The sequence below is a fragment of the Molothrus ater genome, chromosome 3 (genome assembly GCF_012460135.2).
Source record: "Molothrus ater isolate BHLD 08-10-18 breed brown headed cowbird chromosome 3, BPBGC_Mater_1.1, whole genome shotgun sequence".
Lineage (NCBI taxonomy): Eukaryota > Metazoa > Chordata > Aves > Passeriformes > Icteridae > Molothrus > Molothrus ater.
The window spans coordinates 25815694-25843104 of record NC_050480.2 but is presented as its reverse complement, the minus strand read 5'-3'; the positions used below and the strand labels follow the sequence as shown (position 1 = coordinate 25843104).

Genomic DNA, 27411 nt, shown 5'->3' with positions numbered 1-27411 from the left:
CGGCAAACACCACATTCTGGCATCCCATTTATATGACACCTTGTCAAGATATTTTAAAATTATTTCTATATTCCAAAGCTCACATATGAGCCTTACCACTTTACTACCGTAAAGTTTAACCTGCATGTATTCTATGCTAGTGTAACAAACTATCTGGATCAAACTAGGAATCCATAAAATAATCATGGCACACAAAGGAATACTCTTAAATATTCTGGCATTTGCAGAATGCCAACTGAAAGAATCAGATGAATTTAGCAGTTTAAAAGAAAAGCAGACAATTAGCTGGGGGATTACACAAATAATTCAGTAAAACCTACTACATAAAAAGCAGACCCCCAGCCACAAAAAATCAGAAATAGGTATGTGAATAGAAGACTGCTGACCTGAGCTTTCAAAGAGATGCTGAATGCAGCACAACAAGTGCCAATTTCAGTAAGTTTCCATGCCTCTGAAACTGAAGAGCTGGCATTAGGCAGCCAGCTGCCTATATAAAGTGCTACTTACACATTAGTCCCCAAAACATCTCCCACTCCTTCTGAGTGCCTCCAACATCACTTCTATGACTTGAGACCATGGCCTTGTACTCTCTCTTCTATGCAAATACCTGCCCTGTAAAGCAATAGCTATGTGCTTCTCAGATCTTCAGAGTGGTTTGGGTTGGAAATGACATTAAAGATCACCGTGTTCCAATCCACCTGCCACAAGCAGGGACACCTCTTACTGCACCAGGTTGCTCAAAGCTCCATCCAGCCTGGCCATGGACACTGCAAGGGACAGAACATGCACAATTTCTCTGGGCAACTGATTCCAGTGCCTCACTACGCTCACAGTAAGAATTTCTTCCTAACATTCAATCTAAACCTACCCTCTTGCAGTTTGAAGCCATTATCCCTTGTCCCATTAAAGCATACCCTTGTCAAAAGTCCCACTCCAGTTTTCTTGTAGGCACCCAGCCTGGAAAACCTCAACTCTATCAGCTTTTCCACACAGGAGAGGTGCTCCAGCCCTCTAATCAGCTTCACAGCCCCATATATATATATATATATGTATGTATGTTTGTTTTTTTGTTTTTTCTTTTTTCCAATATATATACTCCACTTGTGTGGGGTATATATATTGGAGTGATGTGGGAATGAAACAACAAACATGATTAACATTTTGTTAAACTATGCATGTAAGCTGAAGGCAATGGCATCACTGCTGAACAGCGCTAATGGCTCCTACTACTCGATTGTGCTCTAACTCGCAGCAAGGTGACAACGGTGCAGGTACTTGAAGGTATGGCTTGATTAAAAGAAATGCATCTGCCATTTCCTCCAAAATGCAGCAAACCTGCCCTATTTACTGATATTTTGAAAGTGACTGAAATATTACTCAAAAGGGTGTTCACTCTCTGCATTCACAGAGAATTACAATAATAAGCTCATCACGGGACCACAAAGTAAACAAAAGACTTACTAAGACACTACCAATTTAGTACAACATGCCATATCATGGAACTTAGTCTGCCAGTTTTATAATTAGCAACACCTATACTACTCAAAAGACACGGGTGCAATAAGCATTAGCTACAAACACTACTTGACTTTTAGTAAAGGAACACAGACACAACTAGCTCATATACCTCTGATCATTAGTGCATTTCAACAGAAATATGCAGAAGTATTTAATAGTTAGTAAAGAGTGATAACATTCTGCAGGAATAGTATCATATGCAAGCCAAGATCTAAGAAACAGTACCATTTTTCCAAGTCTCAGTATTAATGCTTTGTGTCATCTGATCATGGACAATTTCCAAAGTGTTATCTTCAACTCAGTACAAAAATAAAAGTTTTTCCAGATCTTCGTCTTTCTGATTAAGATTCACTTCAGAGACTCTTCCTTGTATATTGGGGTGAATAAAGCAAAAGAGTCTGAGTCTGAAAGTAGTAATATGGAAGAATTGACCAACTTCTCTCCTAGTTCACCACAACATTCAATAAAATCTCTAACTCAAACACTTAATAGTAACAGCTGAACTGAAACTAATAAACTCCTTGACCACTGGAAGAGGGCAAGCTAGACAAGAAGTTCCTACTTGTCTATGGCAATGCTGCCAAACATCAAGTGACTGCTTTTCACTTGTTAAAGATGAGCATATGAAGTGATCTAAGGTACCAACCATTTGATGGCCATTACTTCCCCAAAAACTCCCACTTTTAGTATGTACCACCTTTACAGATGACAAGTAAGCAAATTGATTTCCAAGGCAGGAATATTCAAACCCTGTGACAGGAGAACCTGCATACAATCACGTGTGTGTATGCACATTTCAGCGTGGACAGGAGAAGTCTGGCATACGAATGCAGTTGTTTACAGTAACACATCCACATCCTGGATGCAAAGCAAAAGACAGACTAAAAGCTGAGATTCTGACTTATCTTCAAGTACAGAAACCATGACAAAGAAGACTGTTACTGGCCAATACAGATCTCTAAAAACACAAGCATCAACACACCTAAGCTCTCTTGGTTACAAGAAAGAAACAAAGTTGCATTTCCCCCAAACCCATGAGAAGGGCTATCACAATTAAACCCCCCACGCCTGGACAGACCAGAATACTGTTTCTGCAGCAAGACTCTGCCTCAAGCATTGCCTGTTCTGGAGATTGGCTGCATCTAGCGTACAAGATGACAGTTCACTTCCCTCTTTATCCAGGCTTGTGAAAAGAAACTAGCTTCACAAAAGCTGAGATTTAGTTTCACTACGCAGCATCCTGCTTACCCCGTCCCTTCCCAGTAACTTCAAATGCTCTACAAATTGCTTTGTTTTTCCTCAGGGTTCAGAATACCAAAGGCAAGCGAGAGACAAGACATATTGATAGCTATAATGTTCTAAAACTTCATTTTTGACACTAAAAAAAAGAGTATTTTTCCTTTCTTAGATTAAATGTTCATTCAATGAACATACCTTGCTTATTCCAAGCCCACTCCATGGGCAGATTCTAACTAACTACTGCTTAATACCAAAAACAGTCAACAAGAATGATTATGTTAAACTATTTTATTTAGTAGCCAGTAGACCCTTGTGGAGCTGTAGTTGTAACTGCTGTTCAGAAAGAGCATGAACCATTGACCAGCCACCCTTTAAAATTACTCCTCAAACAGTTTTCATTTGTCTAGTCATCCTCCCATTGAGACTGTAAATAGGAGTATGCTAAGGGACACCAAAACATCTTGCTAAGGTCAAAATAAAAAAAAAAAATTCTCTAAAGCTCTATCCTCAGCTGAAGACCTAATAATTTGACAGAAGACAGTCAGGTCAGTCAAGCACAACTGACCCCTGGTAAAGTCAGGCAGACTGAAAATAGTCACCTTTTTAAAAAATGTTTTTCTACAGATATATATATATAAACTACTTATTGATAGTGTTATCCAAATAAGCTAGTATTTAACATTTTTATTAAGTGAAATGGAAAGCTTTCTTTATTGTATAACATAGCAGGATGCCTGAAACAGTGAACAGGAACCACCTCTTATGGTTCAACAATTTGCAGAATTCAAATGTTCCAAAGCCTAGATACAAGAACTCTGTGCATTAAAAAAAAAAACCAAAACAAAACAAAACAACCCAGGTCTCAACATGTGAAACACAGACATCAAACAACTCAGTTTCTGGCTGGTTTTCAAGGTATCTGGCTACAAGACAGTAAACAGCAGAGGTTATAAAAGGGAAAATTTGGTCCTTGTAACAGTATGTAAAATTTATTACAGACATGGATGGCTGAGAAAGAGAAGAGAAAGAAGTGGAAAAGAACAGCAAATGACCAAGAAAACTCAAACATGTTTAATTGTAAAGAACTTCCAGAATTCAGATTGCCTCCATCTTTTCAGACAGCTCGAATTTCTTCCAATCTTACTGCAAGAGACCTCCAACACTGAACGAATACAGAAACTCCTGGACACAGAATCAGCAGTGCCTGACAAACAACTGCAAACTCTATTCTTTACTAGTGATGACATTACTCATGTTTCACCCAAAATAGTTCAGTCCCTCTGCAGTTCATCAAAACCTAGGCTTGAAACAGGCAGTGGGTAAGATACTCTAACCACACATTAAGTGATGACAAACACCACAGTGGATGAGCTGAGGCAGTCCTCCTACCCCTAAGGAAATCTGCAAATGTGACAAAAAGCACAGAAAAACAGCCTGACTTGCTCAGAAACTTTCTGACAAACTCCTTACCGTGACCTTTGCTATGCAAAGTTTTGGTTTCTGCTGCTTTCTCATGTACCTACAGATATTCTTGTCAGCAAGTGCTGGTATTTAATTAAACTGGAATGACTACTATGAAGGGAGTCATAAAAACATCTGTTGCAGGCTATGCATTTGGGGAAAATCCAAAAGAGGGGATGGACCTTTCTCATTTAGTTATAATAGATGTTTTAATGTCAACATTTAATTCCATGCTCTTTTACTTTAGGACTGCAACATGACTGGTGACACTGCTAACACTGTCACAGTTATGTGACTTCTCTGTAGTCTTCATCAGCAGTAACATTCCAAGTAAATACAGAACTTCCATTCACAAGATAGGTCATCAGGCATCAAAACCACCATTGTCAAGAACCAATGTTAGTAACTACACAAGAACTTCATTTGAAACACCCCAACATGCAGTCCTACAGTAAGTGAGGCTATGCTGAACTGATAACTGCTGTAACACCACCTCCTGTCATGAGTAGTTTCAAACCCAGCCTTGGCACCAGTAGCTGCTTTCACATCCTCATGCAGCAAGCTGATTCAAGAAGATAAACTAGAAGAAAATTCATCTCAGCAATATGTACCCAACATATGCACATTACCCACCTCTTACCCCAAGATGAGACACAGCCAAGTATCAACACGAGAAGGAAGAGGATCCTGCCCATGGTCAGAAGCAGAAAACTGCAGAAATACAGCAGCACTAACATACTTAGGTAACTATACTATACAAGAACTTCTTCCTTAAAGAAAGTCAGGATTATGAGTGGGTTCCAGAAGCAAATGCCTGAGTGTGTGCAAAGGCCTAGCAAAAACTCTTTTCTGGAATGTATAAACACTGAAAAGTGGTGTAAAAAAACAAAGTATTCTAAGGACTTTTCACCTTTAAAAAGAGGAATACCAGGTACTCACGAACTGGGCAACACGCAGCAAAAATCTGTTTGGGTAGAGGGTACGAACTCCCCATAATGGGAGACAAAACCAAAGCTGCATTATGTACAGGAAGCAACTCAGCTTCCAAGAAGGTGCTATACCCATTGCTTTTCAACAGCTACAAAAACATAACAGCGGTGCCTGGCTGACAAAGAAGTTGATGTATCTAGTGCCCAGCACTCTCACCAAGGTAGCATAAGATTTAATGACTAGAAACCAACTCAGGAGAAGCTAAGCTTCAAGTGAATTACATGCTAGCTACATGAACTCTCTTGTCTATTAGAATTTTGAAGACACTAGCTTTTGGCAGTTGGACCTAACAAGCTCTATTGCTTTTTTCCCCTCTTAATGTAAAAATTAATCTGGGGTCATATCAGCTCACTCTTACTTTCCTTCTCTGAACAAAGCAGTTCAAAATACATCTTCTCAGTCATCCAAAGACCTTAAAAGAATTTTTTGCTTCTTCAGCAACAGTGACGCAAGTCTACCAATTCCATGACACCTTAAATCCCTAAAGCACTAAGTTTTCCACTGACTGAAGAATTTCTTACACAATTCAGGGTGAATAAACCCAATAACTTGCACAGTTCAGGAACAAGCACTATAGACTAAATCTTCTCTCACTACCCCTAGTCCTTCTCAAGAGTGGATTCAACAGGAGAAAATGAGCCCAAAGAAACCAAACACAAACAAAAATAAGGACAGAGAAAGACTAATAGCAAATCCCCATCTCACTCAGCAGTGTCAGTGGTCAATTTTTACTTGTTGGGATTTACTCATGCCAGTATCAAAAAGAGTCAGGACACTGCTGCAAGGCAAGCAGAGGTAGCAGCAGGCAGCAGAACTTGGTAATAAAAGGCAGTGCAGTGTATGTGCTGATAAAAATCTTTAAAATGAGGTACAGGCAAATGAACAAAAAACAGATCCCCATGATGAGAGCAAGAAGGAATACTCCTCGATGAATTCTGTGTTCTGCCTACTCAAGTATTCTCTGGATTAGCTGAAGTTATCAGTGAATTTATGCAGTAAGTTTTTCAGAAAGCACTGCAGTTTTCTTCCATACTAAGAACACTACTTTTCATGTCCTCTCCTCACTTATTTCAGTTTCTCCCTTGCAGTAACAGCATCAGACTTCAACTCAGGGAAAGGAAAGGATCAACACTGACTGGAAAAAAACCAACTTAAACAAATGAACTGTGCAGGAGAAAGGCTGCTCATAGGTAGGCCTGGTTCACTAGTTATTGTACTAATAGTAGCTTAAGATGGCAGCTACTAAAAGAAAATAAATAGCAGAAAAGGATGATGGAGTTTCCAATACAGTGTTCTAGGACCATTAATTGACGTTAGGACAGTGCCACAAGCACCATCTGAAAACTCATGACAGATCTAAGCTCTCACATGTGCTTTGTATGCAAGAGCTTGTTTTAATCAGTGCTTCAATAAGCAAATAAACAAGACCTTTGGAAGAAGGGACAATAGGGAGAGACCTATTAACAAGTTTTCCACATTAGCTTCCTGCTCTTTGTCAAACTCAACAACATAATCAGGTTTCAAGTCTCAACAAACCTTAAGACACAGACCCCTTTCCAAAAAATTTGTTACTTCACTTAATGACATTGCTACCCCAAGTTTTTGTTTATACAAAAGACATCTGAATTTGCTAAGCCTGAACAAAACAGAACAGTGAAAAAAGATGAATTACAGCAGTAACTGAGCCCTACATTCCCTCTCTACATATGCAGAAATACAGAAAACTTCAGACTGAAAATAGTGTGGTTGTTAAATACATTTGTGAATAAATGCTATTTTTTCAAGGAATTGTTTTTTCCAAATATGAATTAATAAAGTACAATTGCAGAGTACCTTCCATAGTGACCTTTTTCTAACCATGCTAAATCCTGTTTCCTGCCATTGGCAACAGCAGCACACAAGCTAATTTCAGGAATGCTGAACTATACTGGAATTGTATTTATTCCCTTCTGACTCCAGAAGTACCGCACTTCACATTTCACTTCAGGTTAAAAATCATGAGAAACTGTTTCAACTGTTTGTAACCTTATCCCCTTCCCTCCACAAGTCAGATATGCTAAGTTGACAGCATTCCTTTTTTCTTTAAATTAAAATAATACTGTAACAATAGTCAAAATCACAAAATAAGCTGTTTTGTTTAACAACAGCTACAATACTTGAGTTCATTAAATATTTTAGAGAAGTTCTCTGGCCTAGAAATCCTTGTGTTTGGTATGTTCTAGTTAAGAAATTGAGATATCATCCAATTTGATTTAATGTTACAAAGTAGCTATTGATCTTCAACAACCCTTAGCCTCCATTATTTTCACACTCAAATACTGTAAGAAGACATAATAGTACAGACATGGCTCAGCATAAGACACACTAAAGGCCAAACAAAAGCAAAATAAATTTATTGTTTACTATGATATAAAAGCAGGATATGAAAGACCGCTGGCACTACAGCAGAGTCCTAACTATCCCTTCCTTCCACATCACAAGCCTAATTAATTTCTCAATTTTAAAACATAGGAAAATGCTAAACTATCACTTGTACCACTTATGGAAAAACAGATGAGCTCTTAAGGCCTGACTGCAGAGGAGGCTATTTAACTCTAGCAAACACTGTGAAACATCTCTTTCCAATGTAATCACCCACAAAAGTAGTATGCTTGTCTTTTCCCTGATCCCACAAATTGCTTGTAAGAGACAGACACACTGAACTGCTTCCAGTTTCTTTACACTGCAAGAAATGCACAGAATCTAAAAGAGGGCTGGCTGGAAAACCTCACACAAAGCAAACAACTCCTATTATGAATGCATTTTTTTAAGCTACTGAATGCTTATGAACTGGAGGTTATCTTTTGAACAGCAGTTTGAATTGCAGTGCACTTACAGAGGATTTACAGAACAGGTTTCACACTCCCCTCTTCCTCCCAGCTCTAGCTATTGTTTTCACAACATTGCTTTCATCTTGTTTATGTATAAAACATCCATTATTTGAAGTCTTGTGCACAACCTGTTACTTGTTTAGATAACTGCTCCTCAGAGTAACATAATCAGACACAACCTAGACTTTGGATGAGTCCAATAAGTTCATCCATCAGGGTAAGCAATCAGCAAAGAAAAGAGCAGAAAAGACATTATCTCAGAGAAAAGGAAAAGTGAAACAAAAAAACTCTTGCTGTAATATGTCTCCTGGAAAAGTGATAAAGGCACAGAAAACACAACAAGCTAACAAATGGATAAACATCCCATCTGAGGAGTCCATTTGATACATGTACAGGCAGCAGTCCCACAATTACTGAATAACACTCATTGAGTGTAAATCCCACCTGTAATTAGACATTGTTAATGACCTCCTTAGAGGCGTCACTTCAGTTCCTGCTGACAACACCCAAAGTGAGGCATTTGTGAGCCTTAACAGCCTGTACTGTGCTCTGGAGCTCTCTTGAGCTACATGGAGCTGCTTTACTTTCCAAGGTGAGGGACTGAACACTACCTGGGGGAGTCAATGGACTACCTCTGCTAGATCTGAATTCAAGTTCTACAACAGCTGAAATAAAAAAAGAACTTAATGTTTCCTTTGAACATGAACACTCAAAAAAAAAAAGTACCCTTTTACTAAAAAGCCAGCTATAAGCAATTTCTATCAAATGTTCCAGAGAACCAAGCTTCATGTCAGACATGAGAAACCAGTGCCTGCAACTACTATCATATCTGAAGAGAGATCTTATGCACAAGCTGGTATGCAGAGTACCTTTTGACCAGGATAAGATTTTCCTGTTGGGAACCAGAACAAGTAGTACAGACACATTTTACTACTACACTAGGTAAAGAGAGCAGGAGAAGAAAGGACACAGAAAAAACCCTGAGTAATATCTGTGCTACATTCCCCTTTCATATCTTTACAGCTCTCTGAAGGCAGTGCTTTGAGTACAGACCCACTTCAACAGAAGCAAAAGGAACAATTTCTTCAGTTTATACACTGAAGAGAGAACTCTCAAAACAGCCCACAGTGTGCCACATGTTTCAGTACAGTACTTCTCATCTGAAAAGTTTCAAAGCACATGACAGTTTCAGCAGTTTTTCAAGGTCACAAGGGCAATCACAAACACAAGTCCCTGCCCCCTCCAACTGCTAATCCACCACCGCCTAAATCCAGTCTAGCTGTACTCCAGAGACTTATGCAATGTGAAAACCCTCATTCACTTCCCTCCTAGAATCATGGTCCAAAACTACTGTATGTGGCACCATATATACAGCTGCAATATACAAAGGCACCTGTACACCTGTTGACATTTATTTGGATGTGGTTTAACAAGCATGTTGAATATGCTGAAAAATTTTATCTAATTTATGAAGATTTTCAGCTTCCCTTAAGAAGCTGACATGAAGAACACAATTTCCTACTTCTAGATATGTTCTCCAAATGTTGAGGGGAATATACTTTTTAACTCTTTTGGAAGAAACTTCAAACAGTGGTAATTATTTTTTCAAAAAACATACAACCAACCACACACACAAACAGTAAAACAAGAAATAACATCAGTGGAAAATAAAATAAAACCCCAAGCCAAGCTACAGTGCGTGTTGTCTGTGTCCCCACAGTTTCACTGAAACACAACTCAAAAGTTCACACAAGGGTAAATATTTCACAAATAATCAGGTCCTATGAATTTTGTGGAATAAACAGTCACATCAAGGAGAAACATCCAAACTAGTGCCCCTTGAGGACAAGTGCAGCAGAAGCTCAGCTGTGTTACCAAAGCCATCATCCCATACAGGATAAACAAATGTGCCCCAAACAAATGAGAATACTTACAGAACTCACAGTACCCTACCTATACCCAACCACAAGACACAAAGCCACAGGAAGTCAGGCTTCAGAACTTGCTGCTCACACAGATAGTTTCATTCTTGATTAACTGAAGAAAAACCATGAAATAACTACTCTCCAGAATTTGTTGTAGTTTTAACACCAGTCTTTTTCACACAAGATTTTAAAATTAGGGACAATAACTTGTGAACAGATATTTAGTTACCAGTCACGACAAACAAGCAATCCTTAGATAGCAGCAGCACAGTTTCTGCAGGCCTGGCAACACTTAGGAAGCAGCAGAGGGGAGAACCCACTCCCCCTGCATAGCTCAGCACCCTCTGCAGTGCTCTAACGTGCTTTTTAGTGGCCACAGCCGTACTGACATGTCAGTTTGAATTAGGAGCATGCTTTTGAAGTAAATCTGTCACCCACTTCCTGTATTTTAGTTCACATCTCATAGAAGTTTCTGAACAAATGATCTGAACATCTCCAAGACTGACCTACATCAAAACTCTGGGAAAGCTTGGAACAGACTCAGTCCATAGAGCCAGACTACAATTAGTCTGAAATAAACCCCACGAAGTGCACACACTGGGGACACTGAGTCTACCTTACAGCTCCACTCCACAACCTTCTCCAGCTGCAGCACTGCTTGCTAATGTAAATATAATCAATGTGACAGGTACTGTCCATTCATGTATGAGAGCCTCAAGCAGCAGGAAGTAAACCCACAGGTTTAAGCTGCCAACATGCACCTTAAAAGCCCTAGAAAGGAGGCCTGTACAGGCTGCTCCTTTTCCTGGAGTAATGATAGCAGCAGTGTACCGCCACTCATCCACTTTTGTTTCCACCCCTTTACAGGTCAGGAGTTTCAAAAGCTAGTGGGATACTCTAGAAAAGTTTTCTGAATAAAGAAAAAAATAGCCCACCAAAGATCGACATACTTCATGCATCACCTACGATTACTGTTTGAAAAGACAACTCAATCAGTGGTTCCATTGGAGGTGGTGATAGCAAAGGAAGAGCAGCATGTACTCAATAATGCTTTTTATGACTTGCATATCAACTGAACCAACAAAGCCACCCAGAACAGAGGGGTTTTTTTTTTAATAAGCTGACCACTATAACATTCATTATTCCACTTGAATCAAAACATCATTTCTTTACAAATAGTTCCATCACTGAGATGTTCTTTCCTGTTACCAATTTTTTTTCTATAAAATTTTAAATAGAAGATCATGAGTTTCAAACATATACCTGCCTTCAGCAGGACCAACAAGCTGGTGAGACCAGACCAAAGCAGTACTGCATGAAAAACTTCCAATAACATGTTACCTCCTCTGCTCAACAAATCCTTACCATCTTTACTTCATTACCTCCTTGATAAAAACAATTCATTCATATGCTAACAATGCAGAGCCATGTTTGCTCTACATTCAGTAAAGGTTAAGTTCCTATACTGGGGTGCAGACACAAAAGTAGGATTATTGAAGATGACATTTTCTGTTAACACATTAATCCCATGAAAACTGAAAGAACTAATGACACTTTCCTTTGTGATTTAACTGGAAGTTTGTGGTTCTTGACATGTCATTACCATACTCACTTAAAAGCCATTTTAAATTCTCCAGCAGCCCAGTTTGAAACATCCTTAAGCTATGTTTTTCTGATCTGTTTCGTGTTAACTCTTGTGAAAACAGACTTAAGCACCTAGTTGCATTATTTGTTTGAAAGAAAACTGAATGAAAACTCAACTCATCCTATCAAAGATGAAGAGAATCTATGCCAGGAGATAGTAATGTAGTGACATCATAAAATGACACATTGAAGTAATGTTAATGAGAAACTAATGGTGCACAGGGAGGAAAAGAATTGTGGGTAGCATTTTCATAGCAGAACAAAAATACCTGGGCCTGAGTAATTTCCTTCAAAATTATAAGAAAGGCTGCTGTCTGCTGAGACACCTAATTTCCCCTTTTGGCATCATTCTCTACATGAAAATATCTCTGTGCTTTCCCTCCCAACACAGGGTTTTCCAAGAGCCAGAAGACTAATTTAACCTACACTCACTGGCAACCCTTATGTCTCAACATGCCAATAGTGTCTCAAGAAACTGAGATGAGTTGAACTGCTCATCTCTAGAAACTAGAGATGAGCTACCCCAGCTCAGTAATTTCTTACCATCTCATGAAGATTTTCAGACCAGTTTTCTTCTGGAGTGACACTCATAAATTCTTCCAAATATTTATCTGACTTTATCATATGATACAAATATAAATTTGTACAACACTTGAGCAAATGATAAGCAGTTTGAACAAAGTTTCCCACACTAGACATCTGTCTAAGGCTGAAAAACATCCAAACAGCTAAGGAGTTTGCAAAGTTGTCTGTTAAGTAAAAGCAGTACTGAATCTTTCTGGAAACTCTGCATCCTTGTTCTTACATCAGGGATCATCTTTCAGTTTCTCCTTTCTCAGCTTCTCTAGTCAGAGGTCATTCTATTTGGGTACTTTGTTTTTTATTAAGAAGCTGCAATTACTGGTCCAGATTTTGACATTAAATTCCCTGAACATTTTATGTATACATGATATGCTGGAGGTTGGGGCTAAACCTGACTCCTGTAAGATGCATAAAACATTTATGCTGCCTTCACACTGCTAACAGACAGTGAGAAAGAAGAAGTTACAATTCACACTCTGTACAGCTATAAGTCAAATCATGAAGACCATCAAGCATAAACTGAAGCACAGAATTTAAAAAGTAATACACAGGGAAGGAACCAAGACAGCAAAGTTTTTATTTCAACTGTTTTCCAAAGAAATTACCACTGCTCTCCTCCAATTTACTGAGAAGAACAATACTCAGATTGAATCACTTCAGTTACTAAAAGGCCCAAGATCTGAAGAAAGCTCCTTTTTTACAGGGCAGGGAAGTGCGGCACTGAATTCAGAGAGATAGTGGACAGGTGACAAGAACTAAAAAAACAAACCCCTAACAAAATAGAGCATATTTGATTAAGGTAGTGGGCAGAAAGAATCAATACTAGGAAGAAAAACAAACATCTACATCTATCTTGGACACAAGATATGCATGGCCTGTCACAGTAAACACTCTCCACAGTTGAAACAGAGTCTGGAGCTTGGATTCTTTCACCAAGGCTTTCCCATTCACTTGGAAGAGACCACACTTGTAAAAACCAATGGTTAGCTAATAATCTTCCAGTGCTGACTGGAAAAGAACAGCCATTTCCCACTTCCTAAGCTACAGCAGTAAACCTATATGGCAGATTTAAGCATTCTTATTGGACTGATGATGCAAGGCACTACCAAATGATCGATTTTCATTTTCAGTGGTTTTTTTTGAAAAGAAACCAAAAAAAAAAAATCAACAACCCAAGACCAAACCAAGCAACAGAAACCACACTGACAAGCCAAGCTCACCCCTGCCCTGCCGAACACTGCAGCAGCACTCAGTAAGATGTGCTGCAGCCTGCTCCATTTAAGGAGGACATTCAATACTCACTGAACACTGTTCTGTGCACATCCCCATCCCTTGCAGTCTAAATAAGCCCTGCTCCAAAGAGTAATACAAATACTTCATAAACACAGATTTTCACATCTACTACTAAGAGCAGATTTTAGTGCCTTTCCCTTTTGTAATACAGAAGCAACACCTTAATGTAAGAAATACTCTCTACTCTCCATTGGACCCCTGAGAGCAGTAGTTTTTGACAGTGAGCACGTGAAACTATTGTTCAACACACACATTTCACAGGCTTGAATTTCAATTGTAATAGGTTTTTATTTCTTGAGACAAGTTTACTAAATCAGAAGCACACCTAAGTGATTATCACTGGAAAAGTTTAAGAGAGCAGTGCACACCAGAGACAAGAAGAGAACTGGATTGTCCAGGATAACTACAAGACTACTCATTTCTTTCTCTTGTTCCTTACATCACTGACTGATCACCTCATGGCTACCACTATAAAAGAAAAATGGGTTCTCTATGCAGCCCTCTCCATACTACATTAATTACATTTCCCTCATCCTGCTGTTGTGTGCCTTAATTAAATCACTGCCCTATGTAAGAGCCTCCTCTAAAGCTCTGCAGAACAAGAGATGAGGGCCTATGCAAATAAATAGAATCTACTATCCCAAACTTCAGAACATAGGATACACACATAATTAGTCCTCATTTCCAACTGATCCAAGCAGCTTTCCATTCTAAATGGATTGTCTCTTAACAAATCTCTGACCCTCAAGTGTTGATGCACTCTATCAAACACAAGTCCAGTACAGAAGATTTCATACACTCTGGATATGCAAACTCATAGTTAAGTGTTAAGGTACAGAAAATGCATGTAATAAACACATATAATGGATGTACTGGAGCCCGAGCCCACACATACACACGGGAGCTTGTCTACACCACATTAAGTGCTTTTAGTTAGCTGCTGACCTGTCAACATCATGATGAGTGCAGTGCTAGTTTCAGCAGAAGTTTACCTTTAAAGTTAATGGTCAATTTATCCAGTGAAACAAACAGAACAAAATAAACAAACAAAAAAAGCACTTTACCAGAAACCCCTTGACTGTACTGTAACCTCCTTTAATCCAGTGATATTAATAACAGTACTAAATTGCCTCATCATCTTTATTCACTTTTTTCATTTTCACTAGGTGTCATAACTATAAAATACTTCTCTCCATATATAAGCAGCACAGAATCTCCACAGCCTCCAACCTGTACAGGACCCTGGAGCCAGTTCACCATCCCTCCCCCACACCATTTCAACTTTTCACAGCCTCAGCCAAAAACGCCTGCCTCCTCTCTCTATGCACAGACTAACTAACTCAGCAATACGAAAACTCCAGTTTCCCTTTTGCACAAATACCATTCCCCTGATACACACATGTATACATATCCTAACATAATCTTCACCCTGTGTGCAAATTTATCCTTCCCCCCATTTTCAACCATACCCAAACATCCACCCAAGCCCCCTCACTTTCCTGGAGTCCACAGTCATCCTCGAAAATTTACCTACAGGAAGACAGCATTGATGATTTAATAGACAGAAATTCAGAGTGCCTGATGCCTGTCAAAAACATATATTACTGTAGTTCTACAGTTCCCTAGCACATGCACAGACTTTACTCCAAAAAGTACTATCATGATCCCAACACTGGGCATTTGCTACACGTTTCCCCATTTGTATTCCATGAGCCAAACAACAAATAACCAGCCTTTCCTTTCATTTAATTACAGGTGAAACATCAACTCACGTTTCCTCTCAAGTTTCCAGGACACAGACCACGTTGCTTTCTGCTCTAGCCCATCTCCACACAACAGACAGAGAACTTTCCCAGCTGGTGACAGCCAGGCATCTCTCTCAGCTCCCAGTGTGAGCAGCAGACAAACTAAAGCACAGCAGTAGGAACACGCATGACTTGCTGTCCACATACCAGCTCATATTACACACGAAGGTCTCGAACATTAAGTCTAACCACAGTGGCCACGAAACAAAACAAGTCCAGAACCTTGTAGCAACCTGTTACCACTGTGTCTGTAACTTGTACACAGGCTTCCCTAACACCCAAAGCCTCCCTCCTCCATAGTCTTTAGACGCCTTTCAACTTACCACCTTACTTCTCGCAACACACAGAAGCCTGTTTACCTATTACTCCTAAATTCACAGGCCTTCCTGTACCACCACTCCCAAACACGTGTGCTTTCACCCACCACCTGCATCCCCACGGTATAAACACATCCCTCAACCTACCGCAGCACACAAAATGAGATAGGTACAGATTTTATTAGCTGCCTCCAACTAAATTCATCAAAATGACGCCCTCCTTCCGAGAGAGATATTATTGGAAATTATGGTAAAAGTATATCCACTGGGTTGGCAGAGCCAGCAAGCTCCAAACTACGAGTAAGAACTGCTTTCAAATCCTTTCGCCTAAAGGCTCCCAGGCACTGCCCATCTGCCCGTGATTCCATCCCCAGCTCGTCACGAGCACCCAGCCCTCACAGCAGCTTATCCCCCGGCACCGGGGCCGTGCCGGCCGCTGCCCCCTGCCCGCCCCGCCCGCCCCGTCGGTATCACGGGCCCGGCCCGGCCCGGCGCTCCCCAGGGCCCGGCCCGTGCACGTGCGCGAGCCCGGCCCGCCGGCCGCCCCCCGCTCGGCTCCGGCCGCAGCCGCCGGCAAACTCCGGACCCCTCCGGCGCCTTCCCCGGTGCCACCCCCGCGAGGCCGGGCCTGCCGGCTCCCCGGCCCCGGGGCCGTGCGGGGCCTGGGCCGTGTCAGCGCGGCCCCGGCCCTCCCTTCTCCCGCGGCGGGAGGAAAAGGCGGCCGGGCCTCGCGGCGCCCGCTCGCTCCCCGGGGGCGCACCCGCCGCACGCCGTGTTCGCTGCCTCCCCCGGCGCCGCGGCCCCAGCCCCGGCCCCGGCCCGGCCGCTCAGCCCCGGCCGCCCTCTCTACCTGTGTGCCCCGCGTTCCCCGGCGCCCGGCGGCGCTGCGGGGCCCGGCGCGGGTGCGGGCGGTGCTGGCTCGGGCTCAGGTGCGCGCCGCCCCGCGCTGGCCGCCGCCGGCCGCCGCCGCCGCCCGGTCGCGCACTCGGAGCGCCGCCAGCAGCGCGGACATGTTGGAGCCGCCGTCCCCCGGCCCGCGTCACCGCGCTCGGGAGAGCTGGGCGGGGCCAGGCTCACCCCGCCCGCCCCATCCCGCCGCCCATTGGCCGCCGACCCCGTCGGCACAGCCCTCCCTCGCTGTCATTGGTAGATGCGGGCGCCGCTCACACCCAGGCCCCGCCCAAAAGCTTTTCTCTGATTGGGTCTTCCTCGCCTGCTTTGGTAACTATTGGCTGCAGCTCTCGTCAGTCAAGACGACAGCGCACGGACTCCGTCTTTCTCCGCACTTTTTTTTTTCCGGCCTCGCAGCCTCGGGCAGGACTGACGGAAGCGGCTGTCAGCGAGCGCCCTCGCCCCTCCCAGCCTCCCTCCCGCCGCCACATCCCCTCCCTCCCGGCGGCGCGGTTTGCCTGCAGGCTATTGGCTCCCAGCGCCGCCACTCCCGCAGCCTCTCTCGCCCTGGCCGCCGCTTCGCCAAGGGGGCGTGAACCGACCCGCGGGGCCCTTTTCCTCATTGGTCGCTGCTCCTGCCAATCAAGCGCGGCCGGCGGGGCAGCGGAGCGCGGTCCGGCCCGCGCGCCGAGCCGCTCCGCACGGCGATTGGTCGCGGGGCGGACGAGGGGCGCGCGACCTCCCCCGTGCCCCACGGGGGGGCAGTGGGAAGTACCCGTATGTGCGCGCGATTACATCACCACCAGCCAATCAGAGCGCGCGGGGGCAGGTGTCCCGCCCGAGGGGGGCGGGGCCTGGCGCCCCAGGCGGGACCCGCTGCACCTCGCACGGCCCGGGGGGGCGGGCGCCGGGATCTCGGGCTGCTGTCGGTGCCGGCCGGGGCTGCTGCTGTTACCGCACCAAAGAGCGAGGCTGGAGGTGTCTCGGTCCTCTGCGTTCCCATCTGCCCGCGGGGCTCGAGTGCCGTGTCCTGGCTCAGGGATACTGGGGCCGCGGCCCCACTCGTGTGCTCGAGTGAGTCGTCTCGGCGTCGCCCCTGGTACCCCACCGAGCCCTGCTGACACCGGGGCCGCCTGAAGAGTAGAATCACTGAATCACAGAATCGATCAGGTTGGAAAAGACTCCTGAGTTCATCGAGTCCAAGCCGTGACCGATCACCTCCATGTAACTAGACCGTGGCGCCGAGTGCCACATCCAGGCTTTCCTTAAACACCTCCAGAGATGGTGACTCCATCATCACCTCCCTGGGCGGCCCATTCCAATGTCTAATCTCCCTTCCTCCGAAGAAACTCTTCCTGATGCTCAGCCTAAACCTCCCCTGGCAAAGCTTGGGGCTGATTCCTCACTCACTACTTGCCTGGGAGAAGAGGCCGACCCCCACCACCTCCTTTCGGTGCTTGTAGAGGGTGATAAGGTGACCCCTAAATCTCCCCCTAGCCCCGAGTCACGGCAGGTGGGAAGCGCAGGAACGGGCAGCCGCTCCCGCCGCCGCCTCTCCGGCCACAGCCACAGCCTCGCCGCGGGAGGCCGGAATGAACACCCGGCGGGGGCTCGCCTGCCCTTCGGCTGCTGTCTTGCCCCAAAGCAAAACTGTTTATTCAGGAAAGAACATGAAAATCTGTCTGATCCCTCGTAATCCCGTGCTATTCCCACCTTTCTCAGTCAATGGCTGGCTGAAGCCAGCTGCCGTTCACCTCGCTGGAGAGGGACCCCACTCGTGCCCCTACAGCTCTGTATGGCTGTTCAGCTGCTGCAGTCATACCCTATAGGCTTTCCTGGAAAGCTGGAAGGGGTATCCTTGCCTTACACTCCCGAGAACCCAAACTTTAATGTGCTGTCTGTAGAAATGGCATAATAATTCCCACACCGTAGTTTGCTGACGCCTCTGTCCCTTTCCTTACTTTGAGGTGTTTCCTCCCCACACACTGAATCCATCAGCGTGAGTGAACGCCGGTCACATGCAGGACTTGACACCACGGCTCAAAACACTGTTTGTAAAGCATTTTTTTTATTCTTCTATTCATTTTCTGGAGTGTTTACAAAAGGAACTGACCCTGAAAAAGATGAGAGCTTTTCTATCTGGAGTTGAAATTCTCTCCCAGTCTTCCACACGATGGGATTATTTTCCCAGGGCCTCCGGAGTTATGTCCACAGTGCAGAAAACACTGTGCAGCTTTTACCTCCAAGGTCATGGGCACCATCACTCACGGTAGAAAATCCTTGCACAGAGCTCTGAGGGTGTGACTGATGGAGCTGCCTCTCTAAGAGCCGATGCTTTGCTCTCTGTGGGTTCAAATGCATCCATTCCACACTGAGAAGTTGGGATAGTCCACCCCTGTGTGCCAGGGCTGCTTCCCAGAGCTCCCTACCAGTTGATAGAGCTGAATGAGAATGAAACTTCGATTGCCTCAGCACAGGCACTCGTGAGCCAGTTCAGAAAGAGCCAGAATGCTGAGACTGCGGTTCCCCTTCTGTCATAGAAAACTTGCTCACAGACAAGCTAATTTGAGTGCCCAGACCCAGCTGCCAATCAACCTAGTTAACTTTGCAGTGTCCACATGATCTGGGACTCAAGATACTTTTATATAGCTAGGGATCTTTTTTCTTTTTTTTTTTTTCCTTTCCTCAGGCTTATATCTCATAGTCATTTAAATATAATTCATGTATTATTAAAGCAATGACAAATCTGCCTAAAAATTGCTATATCTTAGGGTTGATTAATGCAAAATTTATTTAGCCTAGATATTTCTTGGAGTTTTGAAACTGTTTTTTATTTCAAGAGATTCACCAAGAATTTTTTGAGAGCTTGACACTTTTTAAAGTAATGGTATATCCTGCACAGATTTCAGCAGGTATGGAACTGGGCTGTAACTTTATCAGGTCCCTGTTTGCATCCTCTACTTTTCTTCTTGGGTACCTGCCAGAGAGATACCCTCGGTAGCATTAGATAATTTTGCTGAGTATGTACATTGTACACTCAGCTACTACTGACTCTTCCCTCCAATTTACTGTAGCAGCCACTCTTTCTCCAGTGATGACTAAAACAAAAATCTACAGAAATTCTGCAAGAAATCACAAATTAGACTTTGAGTTGTCATTCAAACCTTCTGACCCTGCCTTTCTCCTCACTTCTAGGTTTTACTAGGGTTCTGATCCCCTTCCTTTCACCTACAGCTCTAATTTCATATATGGTTTTATAACAAGTTTGGAAAAAGTAAAATACTCACTTTCCATATCATCTCACTAGGTGTACAACCTTTACAATTCTTTGGGAAGAATGGACTCCCCAAAATAATAAATATTACCCTACATTTTCTCTAAAGTAATAAGTGATATCCCCTACTGCTTTTCAAACATGACCTGCTTAAATGTTAGTGATTAACTGAAAACCTACACTGTGCCCACGAGTCCATAGCCCAGTGTAAACAGCACATTCCTAATCAGTAGAAAATGTGCATATCTGGCTGGTTTCTGTGGGCTAAAACTCAACGCTGGCATTGCTCAAGAGGTGTGTGTGGCAAGAAGCAAGCAGCAGTGACAGGCAGCAGGGGCGGGCAGTGAAGTAATAAGTAGGTGAAATAATGGTTTGTATGTGGCAATGTGGAGTTAATGGCTAATCCAGGGATTTTGTGCCATTTCATGGCTGGCTCCAGTTAAGCTTTGTTTAAGATTACCAAGGCAGGATATTTGTGGGAATACTTGTGTGTTGGATCAACGGTGATGTGTGCATGCCTGAAAGAGTCGGCATTTTTTAATACATGCAATGCCCATTTTATTCTTAGTGGTGGTGAAAATAACTATGCACTACAGAAATGGTGATAAATAGGAAATAGATAGTATGGGACAAAGGTAATTTGCAAACAGCTTTGATACTGCACTAAAGAGGAATGAAGGTGAGTTCTTCTACAGGGTTTTTAAAATTCCCATTTTTGAATTTTCTATTGTTACTGGTGGGGCGATTTGTCCTTTTAGCAGTAGCTGTTGACAAATCTCAATAATTACATTTGTTTAATGTTCAAATTAATGAGCTGTAAATCAGGTCCTGCCAAAAATCAGTACCTTTGGGAAGCTACTTGATCTGACAGTGTTTTCATGCAATTTTCTCAGCTTTTACCTCTGTTTTTTAAACGTTAGCTGGTTGTCTGAAGCATGTCTACATCTAGTGTTTTAGCTGGCCTTCGGACTAGTTTGACAAATGGTGGCTGCTCTGGTTTCACAAGAAGGCATTCTCAGACACTGACAATATTTATGGTACATGGTTACTTTTTTATCTGCAAAGCAGACAAACTCTTTCATTTTCAGCTGAGTAAACTTCCCATGGAAACGAAATCACTTAACAACAGTAGTTAGTTCTTCACCACTTGCCTGGGTACCCCTTCTAGATTACACCATCTGTGAAGAAAGGAAGGAAATCACCACAGATAATAAAGTCATCTTCACATTAAGAAATGAACAGGGAAAATTTTGAAAGTTTCATGTAATATATTGCCTTGGTTTTGCTCAACAAGAGGAAGACTAAATGTTAATACAGCAATGGGGAATAGAAAGAATGTAGGATGGGTAGCAAAGAAAAAAGGACATATACAGACAAAGGCAAAAAAGTAAGTTACTGTGTCAAAATGAAATAATTGAAAAGTGGATATACTATTTCCAGTACTTTGGGGGAAAATAAAAAACATGGAGGAATTTTAGAAAACAGTTCAGGACGCCCTCCTTGTGATAAAAGAACACTCAGTTCCCAGAACATGTGGATTAGAGGGAATTTGTGGTTGAGCAAACACAGAAGTAAAAAGTGTGTAGTAATATTCTATGTCAAAGAAGTGATGTTTTGCAAATAAAAAGTGAATAATAAAGCAACTCAAAATTCAGTTCTGATATATTTTTGGAAAATATGGTTGCAGATTTTACTGTGAGAAGAGGGCCTTAAGATCATTCCAGACTCCAGGTGGAAAGTTTGGAAGTAATTAGAAAACTCCATGTTGCTGAAGAGATGGTACTGCTTGGTTCAAAGAAATAGCCAGTGAGATTTCCAATTCTCATTTAATAATTTGGGGAATACATGCTACTCATAGATGGGGCCAGACATTCTGGACTGTGGTAGTAAATTAAATTTTTCTCCAAACTGTCAATGAGCCTGTAAATAGTATTGCTTTTGGGTGGTTCAGGAATATGCCCTCAAAGGCCTGATGGTAGGTAATAACCCTGGAGTCAGTGATCACAACTTGTGTGATGAAAGGTAGGGGTGAAAGAAAATAGAACATTCTCAACTTCAGAAAGGGAAACTGTGATAAGTGAAGGGACCTGGCAACAAAATCATCTTGTATAATGAAAACTTGAATATGGAAGAAACCTTAGGTACCTTGAAACCAAATGACTGGGATCCTGTATCTCATAGAAGGCAAAATGGCTTTGAGGTAGAAGCCTCAAACGTAAGTAGAAAAGAAGTGGCATCAAGAGAGGGGTAAGAATTACAAGCAGAGAGCATTAAACAGAAAAAAGGTCTGGTTCAGGAAGGATCTCAAACATCAATAAGTGGGAGAATTTATCTGGAAAATCAGGCTGATTTATGAAAAAAACCAGCATCTTAAAAAACAGCAAGATATTATCCAGCTGTGATATAATAGTGTAAGAAGGAAGTGATGTTGCTTTCCGTTGAGGAAGAAGTGGGGTTTAGAAATAGTCTACATCTGATTCTAAAACTAAATGCATATTTTTCCCTCAATTTTCAGTAAATATGGTGATCTTGAACATGGGGTTGGAGGGCAGGATGGCTAATAGCTAGGAGGAAAAGGAAATTGCTGGTATTATATATAAGATCAAAGTAAAACACAGTCTACAGCTTCTGGGCAGAAAGAACAGATAATGCCCATTCCAGAAGTCAGAAAATCGCATCAAATGAAATCACTTGTCTGGTAGTAAGCTTTTTAAAGTAAGTACATCAGGAAATGAGAAAGTGTAATGTTTGTTTACTAAAGGTGGGCCTTACCAGATTAACCTAAGATCTTCCTTTGATAATATCTTTCAACTTCTAGATAAAGGAGGAGATGGCAGGAATTAGCAGAGAAGTACCAGAGACTACTGGAGGTGATGGAGTGTCCATAGAGGATAAAGCAAAATCTAATGATCAGAAATGAAGTGTCTGAGTAAAGGTGGTTCTCTTTTCTTCCTACCACCACAACCCCCCACACTCCCCCAGTGCCCAGGATAAGTTTTGGGCTTAAACCTACTGGATATTTTCTTTAATGATGCTGATGCAAGAAAGTGGTGGGGGATAAATTTGTAAATGACCCAGTGCTTAGGGGTACCAACAGTAAAGAAAACTAGGAAAACACATACATTAAAACTAATGAAGAAATAGAAATGCAGTTAACTTGAAGAGTATAAAAGCAGGACCTTAGTATAAGAAATTTTCACCAGCTGCTGGGAGCTCATCATTTCAAAAAGATGACAAAGAAGGACAGACTGTGGAAGTTTATCACAGCATGATATGAAATGTCATTCAGCTTCAGCATTAGAATGACAAATGCAGTCTTAAGCGTGGCTGGGCAACAGGTTAAGTGCCTTCACACAGGCATTTAATTGGCAGTGTGGAAGTACTTATTCGGAGATGCACACAAGCAGCCATGAGCTGGCTTTGAGATGTAACAAACTGGAGGGGTTGTTGTGCCATGATTATTTCTGTTGCCTTCATTTCAGCTTTGTTCATGTTGTTAAATTGGGTAGGGACAGACAGCCACAAGCTGTCAAGCCAGTTTGTAATTAAGCCATGACTTAGCATGGCTTAATAAGTTACTACACCACAGACAAGCTGTAATAGCTGCCTCTGTGTGTGTGTGCTCCCAGCTCACCCAGCTGCCGAAGGAAAACATGTTCATTTCAGCTATGACAGGCTGCCATAGCATCCTAGCTGATAAGGAATAATTTGCCTGGCTAACTCAGTAACTTGTGTTCACACTTTTCCTCTCTGCCTCTGGGAAGCTCAGAACTCAGTGCAGTATTGTGGTAGCACAGGACACAGATCAGAAGTGTCAGTTTTGTTAATTTCTTGCTGTCTCCTGTTCCAGTCTAAAATATTGCTAAACATTTTGCTTTGGTGTTAGAGTATCACCTTTTGCTTAGACTACTCTCATCCATCATCCCTAATGTGTCTTCATCTTTATTACTGCCCTAGTTTGTTCTTCACTGACTATCTGGACTTTAGAATAATCTTTTCTACCTTTGACTGAAGTATTTTAAGAGAACTTAGTATGTTTTAAGATAGTCTGTCACTGATATATTTTATGAAAAATACTTTAGTTAGGATCTTTTCTCCTGAGAAGCTTCAGCTTCTCCATGTTTTGCTGCTTTGGAATGTGATTTGGAGAATTGTTTACCCAGCATGTGAAATTGTTTCTACTTGATGACCAATGACGGCCACCTGTGTTGAGGCTGTGAGCAGTCACAAGATTTTCTTATCATTCCTTTCTATTCCTTGCTAGCCTTCTGATGAAATCCTTTCTTCTATTCTTTTAGAATAGTTTTAATACATCATTGTCTTTTAATATAATATATATTATAAAATAATAAGTCAGCCTTCTGAAACATGGAGTCAAGATTCTCATCTCTTCCCTTGTTGGGGTAGCCTGCAAATTCCACAATAGTCCAAATTAAGCATGCCAACTGTAAAATATTTATGTTCTTATCGTCTTTTAAGCTCATGTTATTGAAGAAGTCAGTCAAGTTTCCCTAACAAGCTTGCTTTTAAGCTCCATAAAATAGATGAATTCTGGTAACAATATCCTCTCAATTTTCAAACATCTTTCAAATGCTGCATAGACACAAAGTTTTATAGCTGAGACCATTCAAATGAAAATTTAAAAGTAAGCATGAGAGTAAAAATAAAAATAAGCCTGAAGAGTTTATCCTTGAAATATGTAAATATTAAATGAGATCTCTTACTGTCAATGCAATTCCATTGCTACTTTTTGCTGCCCACTTACATTTCTTTCCTAACCATAATCTCCAATAGCAATCTAATGACAAGTTAACAGCTTCTTATTTAATCTTTGCGATATTTCCTAATTCATTTGGAATTATCATTACTGTTAATTCAATTAATTCATTACTGTTAATTATCAATGCTGTTAATATTTTACCTTTCCTTACAGTAACTATGAAAAGTAATTACCTGGGAGAGCGGCAAAGGTTAATTCATAAAATCAGTGGCACTTTAAAAATACCTTCCCACGTTTCCATTCACTGTCATCTCTCTTTATCCCCACTGCTGAGGAAGAATAAGAGCTTGAGGACCCCAGTGAGAGCAGGGGCTTGTAGCACACACTGTTCTCATGGGTAAGTGAAGCTGCCTGGAATGGGGCAACACATCAGGCAGGAGCAATCTGATCTATGTGAGTGGTCTGTATTATTCAAGGATGTTTCTGCTGAGGGCATTCTGTTAAGATCAGAGGAGCTGTTAAACTGGAATAGATGTGACTCACCATCCTTCTGAGGGGAAAAGCACCAGCAACCGAACTGTGCAGTGTGAAGGGCAGCCCTAATACACATTTGAAACATTAACAATGAACAAAGCAGGTCCTGAGGAGGTTTTTTTTTCTTCAAGACAAAGTGGGTAAAAAGGTCTTCTCACAGAAACTTCATGCATGTCCAGTAGAGCACTGAACCTTTTCCTGAAGCTTCTGCTGAACTGCAGCTGGGGCTGCTGAGTAATTTACACATGCATGCAACTGAAGAATACCAGTTTAAGTAGAAAGGAAAAGTGGCCAGAAATCAATCAAACTAAGGAAATTCAGCTTGTGGCAAGGGAAGAGTCCCTTTTTCTTAAATCTCATAACAACTAAGCACTGCTGTTGGTATCCATGCCAGTGGTGCATAACCCCAGAGGAAGTGGCCCAGCAGGCCAGAGCTGCAGATGGGACTGTTGTGAACTTGCTAATGGAAACACTTGGTGATGACCCAGTTAAAGGGGTTGCCAACAGCCAACTCTTCCAGTGAGATCAACAGGCTGCACACCAGCTTGGGAGGTAAAGGTAATGAGTAGGATTGACAAGAAGGGTAACACTGACTCCAAATGGAGCCCCTCATTCAAGGAAAAAAAGAATTAATTATTCCTTTTCTGCATTTTTCTAGGGTAGTTTGATGGGTGCTGTCCCTGACCATCAAAACTGCCCATGTCAGACACTGTCACATTACAGCTATTTCAATTTTAAGCTCTGAACAAAAAGCTTTGCTTTCCACATGCAAAATCCATGTATGTCCCATGTTGTCTTGCACAGTTCATTAGCACTCCTAATTTTAAAACATATTAGCATATAATGAATCTTCACAAAGAAAAACAAAACAATGTAGGCCAGGTTCCATGTTGTTGCTTATTGCCCTTTTTTTTCAATTAATGGTGTTTGGGGGTTTTTTTTCCAACTATACACCAACAAAACAACTGTTTTAAGATTTTAAAATTATCATCAAATCCTTTGTCCAGGTATTAAATCCCTCCTAAAAAAGAAAATGTGTGTATTTCTTGCTAGCATATCTGCATGAATATAATTCATGACAAGGGTAATAATTTATATAAGCTATTCTGGATTCTAGAAATTATATTAGTGTCTGGACAGGGAAAAAAACCCAACACTCACATACATTCTCACCATGGTGACCTACGAGAGAACTGTCACAACAGAAGCTGCTGTTGCCACTACAATTTCCAGAGCTCCTGCTGTTCGTGTTGCTGCCGAAGAGAAAATCCACTGCCCTTCGCTGCACTTAAAGCTCAGTAAGATCAGATTGCAGCTCAAAGATAATGTTCACACTTTACTGTACATCAGTATCAAAGAGAAAATGAGATGATCAAAATATGCCAGCCATAATAACAGTGTCAACATGAAGTGTGCTGTTTATTTCCTTTGAGGTACCGAGCGCTCTGACTCCCTCCTGTTACAGCAAAGACAAACCAGCATCATGATCACAGCCTTTGGGGTCAGCTCTGCTCAGGCCAGAGGACCACCAGTCTTAGCAGGAATACAAGCCAGGTAAAAAGTAGAGGAATGATTCCCCTCAAAGGAAAAAGAAAATCATAATGTTTTTGAAACACAAAAATAAAATAGTAGTTACAGTTGTATGAGAGAAAATATAAAATAAGAACAGTCTTGTTGACTCTCTGCACAATGATGGTTACAAACTCCATTCCCACACTCCACCAAAGGACTGTCAGTTACTATAAGCACGTTGGGAAAGCCCTTTTTGCCAGCTAGAGAACTGCTAAGTCAGAAAAATGTCTAAAGCACACCTTTTTAACAGGCTACTGATCCCCCAACTAAATAAGCATGTTTCAAATTATTGGTCTATTTTCTAATATTTTCTAATTTTGAAGATTATCAAAAGCTAGTAACAAGGGGACATCAGAATTTAAATGTGAATGTTCCACTTTGCAGAAATGAGCAGTTTCATGAATTTTATACTCTGCAGTACAAAAATGAAACAAAACCAACAAAGCCTTGATGATAGGACTTGACATTTTAAAAGCAGTATTTCTGAAAGTGAAAGGGCCCCCAGAAGACCTCTGATTAGCCTGCTCATGATCAAGAAACTCTGGAATAAATAACTCTGCAACTGCCAGGGTATCTATAATTAACTACGGTTAGGGGAATTAGAGTTGGAAGTTACTGTGATAGTTGCAAAGTTTCTGATATAATAAAGTGAAGAAGTAAGAGGAATGAAATTATTTGAGGCTATGCTCCAGACTCTAAACTAATCATCATTATTAGTGGCATCTCATGTCTGAGCCCTATGAATAAAGCAATCCATTATTCACAAGCTGTGAGGT

General features: G+C 42.0%; 2 protein-coding genes across 3 annotated transcripts in view; one reads left to right on the top strand and one right to left on the bottom strand.

Moving 5' to 3' along the window:
• Window positions 1-16604, bottom strand: part of PPM1B (protein phosphatase, Mg2+/Mn2+ dependent 1B) — a 61532-nt gene extending 44928 nt beyond the window's left edge. The window contains exon 1 of one of the 2 annotated variants that reach the window (XM_036380046.2): window positions 16495-16604. The gene's annotated coding sequence lies outside the window, so the exon portion shown is untranslated. The remainder of the gene's footprint in view (window positions 1-16494) is intronic. The other variant, XM_036380047.2, reaches the window with a different exon arrangement.
• On the top strand, window positions 1217-17672 carry LOC118684691 (translation initiation factor IF-2-like). The gene is made up of 2 exons (XM_036379757.1): window positions 1217-1271; window positions 15922-17672. The coding sequence occupies exons 1-2, from the start codon at window positions 1217-1219 to the stop codon at window positions 17670-17672; spliced, it is 1806 nt and encodes a 601-aa protein (XP_036235650.1).
• Window positions 17673-27411: the final 9739 nt, after the last annotated feature.